At 42.2% G+C, this 10,645-nt stretch overlaps 1 protein-coding gene across 2 annotated transcripts in view; it reads right to left on the bottom strand.

Annotated features, from left to right (window-relative positions):
* Positions 1-225: 225 nt before the first annotated feature.
* DGCR2 (DiGeorge syndrome critical region gene 2) overlaps positions 226-10,645 on the bottom strand; it is a 36,288-nt gene continuing 25,868 nt past the window's right edge. For both annotated transcript variants that reach the window (XM_069961123.1, XM_069961124.1), the window contains 6 exons: positions 9,999-10,075; positions 9,603-9,773; positions 8,193-8,396; positions 3,884-4,036; positions 2,730-2,966; positions 226-1,811 (listed from right to left, as the gene is read on the bottom strand). In XM_069961123.1, the coding sequence (XP_069817224.1) occupies positions 1,552-1,811; positions 2,730-2,966; positions 3,884-4,036; positions 8,193-8,396; positions 9,603-9,773; positions 9,999-10,075 (1,102 nt within the window). In that variant the 3' untranslated portion in view covers positions 226-1,551. The remainder of the gene's footprint in view (positions 1,812-2,729; positions 2,967-3,883; positions 4,037-8,192; positions 8,397-9,602; positions 9,774-9,998; positions 10,076-10,645) is intronic.

The following is a 10,645-nucleotide window of genomic DNA, read 5'->3' as shown; positions in this document are numbered from 1 at the left end:
GTCCCTACAGTGCCTGGTGCCCGTTTCCATAACCTCTTGATGATGGTGGGTGAGGAGAAAGCATTGTGTCAAATGAAAAAATATATTTTGCAGGCTAAATCTATGTTACCCTATTATACCTATAAAAGGCAGGGGAAGGATTTAGTAGCACATTTTGTCTAAGGGTATGCCAAGAGCTAAGCAATATCTGGGTGCTTAATAGAAGTCTTATTGAATATAATCTTAAAAAAAAAAAAAAAAAAAAAAAAAAAAAAAAAAATCACCAGATTTAAAAAGCGCAAACCACAAAGACCATGCATCTCAGTTCTTTACAGCTTTATGCTCTGATATCTCTTAACAGCAATGGAACTGTAACACAATTAATTGTCCTGAAAATCATACAGAGCGTTCGGTGCCAGTATGAGAAACAAATCATTTTAAACATTGCTGACATCGCATAAAACAGGCAAATGCACATTTAAAAAAAGGCAAAACCACATTGCCATTCTATGCAAAAGTAATTTCATTTGTTCAAACCCAGTGTTTCAAGATCAAGGCCTTTACATTCCTCTTCTAGTCTAGATGAGCAGGGAGGTCTCAAACTAAAAAGGAGGAAAACTAACAAGACAGTCATCAAACTAGGAAACCTCCTTGAGAAAAAAATAATATTTTTTTTTGCAGATATAAAACCCAAATCCCTTCCCTCCATTCCAATGAAATAACCCCAGCATATCATATGTCATCATGCTATGATATGGTAATAAAGTATTTTTTTTTTTTATGGAGACCACTGTATATCACCTGAACTAAAGCAAAATATGGACACTGATGTGAATGTGTAAGTAAAAAGTCATTGTTCGCAAGTAGGGAAAAGTAGTATCTTAAAAGCTTCTGGTCCCGAGAGTAGAGATTGTCCACACCGTGCAAGTCTCACAATGTTCAGGATGTGGGAATAGCGCGAAATATTTTACATCCAAATCTGCCCAATAGACCTGAATGGCAGTCAAAACTTTGCAGAGAAAGTTGGATAGATTCTTCCGTCTTTGCCTGTGCTTATTCTTTTTTTTCCATCGTGTTACATTGTGCTGGAGCTGAAATTACAGAATCTGGAGGGTCCCGTCAATGCAGTTTCTTGCTCAATTATTGCAAGTTGTTGAATTCAAAGGAAAAAAAAAAAAAAAGTAGAATAGAATTCAAAAATATGTATAAAAACTCTACAGAAGACAAAGTCTTCCTCACACTCTCACACATACACGCAAGGGGGAATGGAGAAAGTGCAGCACTTGAAATGTAATATTTACATGATAACTCAATTTAACATAGTGGTGTAACTTGCCTATGTAACACTTGACTTGCCTCAGTAGCTCTGTGTGCAATGGCAGAAACACCTTAGGTAGCAAAAAGGGGTAGAATGGGATTTTTTTATTTATTTTTTTTAAAAATAAAGATGTGTGATCTGGGAGCCTTCTTGCAGAATATTTCAGGTAATGTTTTGAACAGTTCGATCAGATTTGCAATTTCATGGGCACTGTTAGTACGCCGTTCTCAGGTTACTTTTCCTCCTTTTCCATCTCAAACAACAGTGTTTAGAGAACAGTTACTCGGAGAGGGTCCAGACTGACCAGCATTGGGGAAGGCTTCATTTTGAAGAATATTAGGGGCTACAAGTAGTGAAGTGCTTCTGTCTTCACAGTCTTCTGTATCACTTTGTGGTTGAGGCAGTGGTGGCACTGCAGGAGGCAATGGCTCCTCTGTAGTTTGTGGTGAGGAGGCATTGCTACTGCTTGCAGTGGAGAGTTGCCCCAAACCAGCTGACTGTCGACTCCCTTGATCTGAGTTCGCAACAGAAAGAGACAAATAAGGAGTCATATCACCAACTGCTTTCACATCTTTAAACTGCTATTGCGCTTGTTTAACCTCCTACTGCCACTGCACTGTAAATTAATTTACAATCGAGGATAACACAGACGCAGGAGCTGCGCCTGTGTCATCCATGGCGGGTTCTGGCTATCAGTGATAGCCACGCTCTGGTGCTGAGAATTAACCCTATAGATACTGCTGTCAGCATGACTGCAGCATCTATAGGGCTTCTGACAGAGAATTCTCCCTCTACAGAGGCAGAATTCTCTGTCCACTGCCTCAGGCTTCCGGTTTCCTGGCTACGGAGGCCAGTGGGGGAGGGAGGGAAGGCTGGGCACACCTGTGAGCTCTGCCCCCTCCCCCCTCCCGCTGTCACAATCCTGGGGGACAGAGGAGAGGGGGCAGACATAGGGACATCAGCTTATGGGATTATTATGATCCCATAAGCTGAAGTCCTAAAACGACCTGGGCATTGATGCATCAATGACCCATGGTCGTGAAAGGGTTCACATACATTATCGAAAACCAGTGAATCCTGGTATTAAACAGATTTTAGGCACCTAGTATCTATATTTTAGTGCACCACTATATCTGAATGTCCAGACCCCAACCAATGAAAACTTTGACATGAGACATGTTTTTTTATAAAGTGACAGTAAAATAAAAATAAAAGGGGGGGGGGGGAGACTATCCCTTTAATTACACTCATCATATATTACTCTAAGGGTAGCTTCACACACATCGTATCGCAGCGGATTTTCCGCTACAGATCCACAGCACATTTGATGTAAATAACTGAACACAGCATCAAAACTGCTGCATATCCTGTACGAGTGAATGCACCCTAATAGTGTTGCTATTGGAGAAAAAAAACCCACAAAATTCCTCACCAGTTGTAGAGCAAAGAATGATATCGGGACATATTGAAGCCTCATAAGGTGGGGGTGGACCATCTGGGGGATGGATGTCAGAGTACTTATATGCAGTGTATGGAGGAGGTGGCTCATGAAAGTGGAAGGCTCCACCCTCGCCATCATCAGAAAGGTGGAGTGGTGTCAGGCCAGTGCCAAAACCATCAGGTCCATAATCAAAACCTGGCATTCTGCGACCCAAGTTAAAATGATGCACTATGAGAGAAAAACAGACACAAGTTACATAAATTATATAGGCTGTAGGCAGTTTACACCAGTCTATAATGTTTGTTTTCAAAGGGACTCTGTTGCCTTGAATCCACCCCCCTCAAAACCCTAAACTGAAGTCATCTGTAGGATGCTGCCTACAAATCTGTAATTTGCAGCTTTCTACTTCTTTGTATTTCCCCGCTGTAAGCTTACACACTGGGCATGCTGATGCATAGAGAGGACTACTCAGCTCCAGAATGTAATAGCAAAGGAATGCAAGTACATAGAAATATACAAATAGCAGATATAGAATCAGCATTGTATACTGATGTATAATCTACTGATAACTTAAAGTGACACTGTCACCCCCTTATTGCATTATGACTTCTCTACACAGGTGTAAAGGGTACATTTTGCTTTTTTACACCTTATTTTATATCATACATCATGGTGCTTGTTCCAGTGAAAAAGTGATCTTTTATTATCTGCAGATTGTGCTACCTGGGCGGGGCTTCACAGCTGCAGTGACACTTAGCCCCGCCTACATCACTGCCGTAGGCCTCACCCCTCCACATCGCCATTGGTGCATAGGCCCCGCCCCCACAGCGGCCATTGGTATGGGCTGGCCTAGAGGGATGGGGCCTAGACTGTAATGACATCATAGGGGTGGGGTCTACAGCAGCGTTGTGGGTGGGGCTTCGAACTAGAAGCCCCGCCCAGGTAGCACAATCCACAGATGATAAAAGATCACATTTTACTGAAACAAGCACCAAGACGTATGATATAAAATAAGGTATAAAAACTGCAAAATTTATCCTTTACATCTGTGTAGAGAAGTCATAATGCAAAAAGGGTGTTAATTTAGTGGGTGTTTTGGAGGAGACTTTAATAATACAGACCACATAAACAAGAACAGTACTTACAATTGGCTCCAATTAAGGATTCTATGCGCTCCCTCCGTCTCTGACGTAGCCGATGTACCATGAAGAGCAGGAGAGACAGTATAAGGAAAGAGGAAATGCAACTCACAATCAGGCGCATACCACTGGCCATTGAATCAAAAAGACTGCTTCCATCTACAAAATAAGAGATAAAATATTGGTTACAGCTTTTTGTGTCTATCATATAAGGGGGTCGACACAGAAACAAGTTATTACATGTTTTAATAAGTTTTGTGCCAAAAAGTTACCGGAACACCCCCAAAAACACTGCATGGCTGCAAGGAAAATTTCAGAGACCTTAGGGTCATGTCTACAGAGGTTACTGACGCATGCTGGTTTGTGTGTCAAAGACCCCTAGATATCACTGTAAAAACAGTCTCCAATTGAAACTATGATTACACACGGAGTTTCAAGTGGATTTTTTAAACACTGTGTTTGGTTTTCCCTTTGCTCCGTAGTAGGGTACACTATAGCAGAAAGGATTTTCAGATCATCCCCTTAGCCATTTAAAGGGTAAGTCTAGAAAAACAAAAAAATTACTGACAGGCAGGGGGGTGCGGGAACATAATAAAGAATATATACTTACCGCCACTCTCCGACAGCTGCCGAATGTCATTCTCTCCTGGCCTACTAGTAAATCACAGGTCGCCCTGATGGATTGCCTGCTCAGCCAGTCAGCGACTTCAGCTGTGCCCCACCCCAGTAACTGATTGGCTGAGCGGGCAATCCATTAAAAGTGGACATGACATTGCAGCAGCAGGAGGCCGGCAGCTGCCAGTGATCGGTAAGGCAGCGATGCAGGTGTATAAGGAAGGGTAAGTATACATACCTTTTTATTTTTTTACTTTTGTGGGACTTCTCCTTTAAAGTGACACTGTCACCCCCTTTGTGCATTCTGACATCTCTACACAGGTGTAAAGGTTAAATTTAGCGGTTTTCATACCTTATTTTAGATCATACGTCATGGTGCTTGTTCAAGTAAAAAGTCCTCTTTTATCAACCACAGATTATGTTAAGTGGGTGGGGCCTCATGACATTAGCGCCACTTAGCCCCACCCGCAACACCACCATTGGCCCCACCCCCTCACCAGCCATTGGAACAGGCTGGCCTAAAGGTCTAGGCCCCACCCCCTTTAGGTCTGCCCACCAATGGCCGCCAAGGGGGCAGGGCCAATGGCGGTGTTGTGGGCGGGGCTAAGTGGCACTAATGCCGCCCACTTAACACAATCTGCAGTTCATAAAAGATCACTTTTTACTTAAACAAGCACCATGACATATGATATAAAATAAGGTGTGAAAACTGCTAAATTTACCCTTTACACCTGTGTAGAGATGTCAGAATGCACAAAAGGGGGTGACAGTGTCACTTTAAGCTTCTAAAGTTAAAAAGATAATTATCCGGCCAAACTAGAAACAAATCAAGTGACTGTTCAGACTCATTTCTTCAGCAGTAATGAAAAGGTGAACGCTAAGGCAATGGCTTAATTTAAAAACACATTAAAAACCAGATAGACAAGCCCACCAGGTTTCCACACTGAGCAGGATCGCTAATATAGCGTTTTCAAATAGCTCTTAAACCCCCTGGGGGGGGCAGTAATTCATTTTCTGCATGAAGAAGCGACTAAAGACTTTACTGCCATAACAAACTACATGGTATACTGTACACAAAAGATTAGTCACAAAGTATTAAAAAGGCTAGGTTTGGGGTTTTTTTACAACATTTTGAGTAAGCTTTGCCTAATCAATAATAGATAAGAGATCACACGTCAGCTTGTGTTATGTTCAGACCAAGGACTCATGTCAATGAGTGTGCTGCAATAATACAGCATCATATATAGTGTGTAGATTAGATTCTATTCTCCACAATATCTCTAAGACAATGCTGAAGAGAGCTCCATTCAGCTGTATGTCTGTCACTGACATAACAAAATGAACTATACTGTCACCAGTCAATGTAGGCAGCTTTAGAAACACCCTTATTTAATCTACTGATTAGAGCCAGATACTAAAACATATTCTCTTATTATAATCGGTTTCTATTTTCTGACTTTAATTTTTAATTTTACTTTTTATGCAGTTATGGGGGCTGCTATATAGCCCATTCCATTGCCAGTATATTAAACGCTCTGACCCCGCTGTGTGAGTGCTTTAAGGTTCTGAGACCATGACACTGCAGGCACCCTCAGCCAGTCAGGGCATGAGGCGGGACACCCAAAAAGTCCCCTGGCGTATTCCGCACAGTATATCCATATGTTTAACAGATGTGGATTCCCCTAGGACCCCCAACTAAACAGATGACTAGGGTCCCGGAAACTCCCTTCAATTTAATTGTTTGCCAGCAGCCCCACTCAAGCAGCAAAGGAGTAGAGAACTGGAAACAATCGCTGGGCTTCAACATATCATTGTCTACCCCTGTAGGTAGCTAATATACTTTGCTTTAAGTGACATCACGGGCTGAACCAATAAGGTCCCGATGACAGCACCCAAACTAGAGGCTAATAGCTGCTGTCAGCTGTGAATAACCCCATTGTGCTGGAACTCAACGATTGCCATGTTCCAACTGCACAGAAATGTCCAGGTGTAACAGTAACAAAAAATTCCAAAAGGTCAAAGTCTCTGAGCACCAAGACTCCAAGCATCCTAAATCAGGAAAGGGTAAACATTCTATTATCTTATATGTGGAAGCTGGAGAGGACAGGATGAGGTCTGTGGTTAAAGCACCTTGCCAGCCCTATTGACTGGGTGTCCATTTTAATGTATCTATGTGTAAACCTTAAGATTAATGTTTAGAAATGGCAACCCAAGCAAGCATGGAGTATTCTGAACAGAACAGCTTTCACAGATCATTAGACTTTATGAATAAGTAATAACTGCAATTATTTAAAGACTACACAGCTGAAGACAAGATCTCATTGAATAAAGCTTCTTCACTTTGTCCCCATTGTGAGCCAGATCAGACATCGGACCGCGCCCCCCCCCCCCCCAGATTTCCAGAATGGGGCTATCTGCACTGCCACTTCATTCAGCCTCTCCAGATTGGGTCTTCAACCTGAAGAGCACAGGATTTCAGTGTTCAGGCTCCCTGCGATCAGTTCGTTACCTCCCATCCATTTAAATTTGATCATGAAATATTAAATATACTCATTGAGGGTATGTGCAAACTGAGGAAAAGGCGAGGAATTCAGCTTGAAATTCAGCTTGAAATTCCTCCCGTAAAAAATGTACAGAGCAAAGTCCCATTGTGTTCAATGGGTTTTCTGCTGTTGTTCACACTGCAGAATTTCCGAGCAGAATTTTCTGCTGTAGATCTGCTAGAGGAATCCTATAGAAGTCAATGGGGGGCTTAAAGTCTGCTTGAATTCTGCCTCGAAACTTTCAGCTACAATTCCTCGAGAATTGCTCAGTGTGCACATACCCTTATACATGTAACAATACAGTATAATAAAAATATGATGAAATTATATTATATATAGCTAGTGTGCCCCATTCTGAGCTGAAGCCTTAAAGTGACACTGTCGCCCCCTTTTTGCATTCTGACATCTCTACACAGGTGTAAAGGGTAAATTTAGCGTTTTTCATACCATATTTTAGATCATACGTCAATGTGCTTGTTCAAGTAAAATGTGATCAACTGCAGGTTCTGTTAAGTGGGCGGGGTCTCGCAGCACTAGCGCCACTTAGCCCCGCCCACAACACCACCATTGGTCCCGCCCCCTTGGCGCCCATTGGTACGCTGGCCTAGAAGGGTTGGGGCCTAGACCTTTAGGGCAGCCTGTTCCAATGGCCGATGAGGGGTCGGGGCCAACAGTGGCATTGTGGGTGGGGCTAAGAGGCGCTAATGCTGCGAGGCCCCACCCACTTAACACAATCTGCAGTTGATAAAAGATCACTTTTTACTTGAACAAGCACCATGATGTATGATATAAAATAAGGTATGAAAACCGCTAAATTTACCCTAAACACCTGTGTATAGATGTGAGAATGCAAAAAGGAGGTGACAGTGTCACTTTAAAGATACCAATTTGGTGTAAATAGTGCAAAATTCTCCGTTTGTGGAAAACAACATAAAAATTATCAAAAATTATCAAAAGTGGGCGACTGTCTGATGAACTTCACACAGGAGGAAATATAAAGCAGGAAAAAAAAAATCGCCGTTAATATTAAATAGATATGGGTCATCGTGTGTAAGCCGTTTCACTAGCAGTAGTTCACAGAAGCATTTCCGGAGTGATCTGTTTTTGACTATATACATATTTATACCCTCAAAGTGCTTGGTCTTGGCCATTCTTACCAGGGTCTAAGCAGGTGAATTTACAGCATTCTTTTGGATCCTTGAGATATTGCTGGCAGCCCTGTGGCTTCTCACATAGAGCTGCCACACACATTTCAGGTTCACCGTTATGGCAGGTACAGCTGAGACATGGATCATCACCTTTCGGGGTAAAATAGTAGCCCTCATCCACAATGTTGTCTTTGATATCCACGCATGTCTGACCTGTAGGGAAAAGAAAAAAAACTTAAGTGTAAGTGTTTTATAACATATGAAAGTAGACTACTAATTCATGAACAGACTGGTATGGCCTTCCTCTACAAGTAGTTCCTTCCCTTAATAAACTCGCCCTACCGATCGCTAAAACAGGCTTAAGGTTACAAACACACTTGGCGGGTCTGCAGCGAGTCTCCATGCTGCGTTTTTGCAGCGAGACTCGCTGCAGATCCCGGCCCTATGCTTTTAAAGGCAGACAAACACGCAGCAGGGATGTACATCTCTGCTGCGAGTTTGTTTGCAGCCCACCCCATTAGCCCCCCGGCCGGGGGGGCGTGCGATCGGTGCTGCGGGGGGGCGTGCGATCGGGCGGCCGGCTGGAGCATATACTTCACCTGGTCCCCGCTCCGGCTTGCTGAAGACATCGGGAACCGCCGGGAGCCGGGATCAGGTGAAGTATCAGCTCCGGCGGCCGGGGGGTTAATGGGGTGGGCTGCAGACAAACTCGCAGCAGGGATGTACATCCCTGCTGCGTGTTTGTCTGCCATTAAAAGTATAGGGCCGGGATCTGCAGCGAGTCTCGCTGCAAAAACGCAGCATGGAGACTCGCTGCAGACCCGCCAACTGTGTTTGTAACCTAAGTGCTCAGCTAAGTGATGTCTCATTTGTTTCCGCTTGCCACTGTTTGGTTCTCCTCAGAAAGTGGCAATAGCAATGTATGGGTTATAGTATGTCTATATGTCTATCATCTCAGAAGTTTATAAAATAGATACTCTAAGTCTTCTATTTGGGCTGGTTGCACTCCAATGTAACAAACACATTTTGCCTCCATTATACATTCTTGTTTGGCAACCATGGCACTGGAGAGGGAGTCTAGCACAGGATCTTGGAACGAGTAAACAAGGGGATGGAGCCAACCACCTCTTTGGTGCTAAAGTCTTTGGCACAATGGGCTAATGGTTGAATGCAGAACTGTGACAGGCAAAGAGTAGGGCATCCTGCCTTTCATACATTACTGTGTCTGTACTATATGACCCATAGGATTTGTATAGTAGAAATCCCTTTCCCTCTTTTCATGCTTCTAATCAGTGACAAACTGTTTAGTCCTGTAGTCAGAAGAATATAATAAGCAAATGGGTACTTCTATAAAAAAGAAAGAGCACTAAATTTGGATTTGCCAATATACCAAACCTGAAGTCAGGAAAGACTACTTACTGCGTTTGCAGAGGAAGGATGACTTTTCATAGCAGTTCTCAGCATACCAACTATGAAGTCCATGGTGTCGGAGAGATGGCAGATAGAAGTATTGCAGCTGGGCACAAAGGATGTTCTCATTTTCATACATTCCAAAAATGGGCACAGGAGGTAAGAAGACTTCAGAGGAGCCTAAAAGTAAAAAAAAAAACAAAAAAACCAAACAAATAATAATAAATATATATATATATATATATATATATATATATATATATATATATATATATATATATATATATATATAATGTCAAACACCATTTTTTTATTTTTTTATCATTGTGATAAAAAATATAAGCTGCCTAGAAAATACACAAACTATTATTACAAAAACAGGTTGCTTCTAAGATCTCCACCTACCTTTGTAAGCCACTTCCCAGTGCCCCTCCACGGAATGGTTCCTGTTTGTTATTACAAACTGGTAACCCACCCAAAGTCTATAAAAAAATAAATACAAAACAAATTAGTGTAAGTGTGTGTGTGTATGGGAGTGCATATTTTTTATAAAGCAAGTAAAGCCAGGGAGCTTGGTAGTGGTGGGGAGGGTGCTCTTTCTACCTATTCAGTATCCCACTCTGTAGTGACATCTGTCCTCATATGGACAACTGTTCCAACGTTGATGGTGAGACAGGGAGTATGATTAGATGTATGATCACATGTTGAATCGTTACTGGAATTATCTACGATACCAGCAGTGTGTATTGACGTGCATAGTATACCTATAGTAATAACATAAAATGAGTACTGTGACACTAAAATGGTTTGTTGCCAGTTTTGTCAAGGGGCTAATAAAAACATATTAAAAAAAAAAGAAAAAAAAAAAAGAGCTTAACGTTGATCAATATTGACTTGTGTAATTGTGGCTTTTGGAGTGGATATCAGGGGGGAGGGGAGGAAGAAGTTTTTCACCCTAGTCCAATGGGGTGGATTTAATGTGCTTAGCAAAACGTTAAAGGCACAGTATCAAAAACAGCACCAGTTGACTTCAGGTGAAGGTGAGCTGCAAT

This window comes from Dendropsophus ebraccatus, chromosome 3 (assembly GCF_027789765.1).
Source record: "Dendropsophus ebraccatus isolate aDenEbr1 chromosome 3, aDenEbr1.pat, whole genome shotgun sequence".
Taxonomy (NCBI): domain Eukaryota; kingdom Metazoa; phylum Chordata; class Amphibia; order Anura; family Hylidae; genus Dendropsophus; species Dendropsophus ebraccatus.
This window is presented reverse-complemented; position numbering and strand designations above follow the sequence as displayed.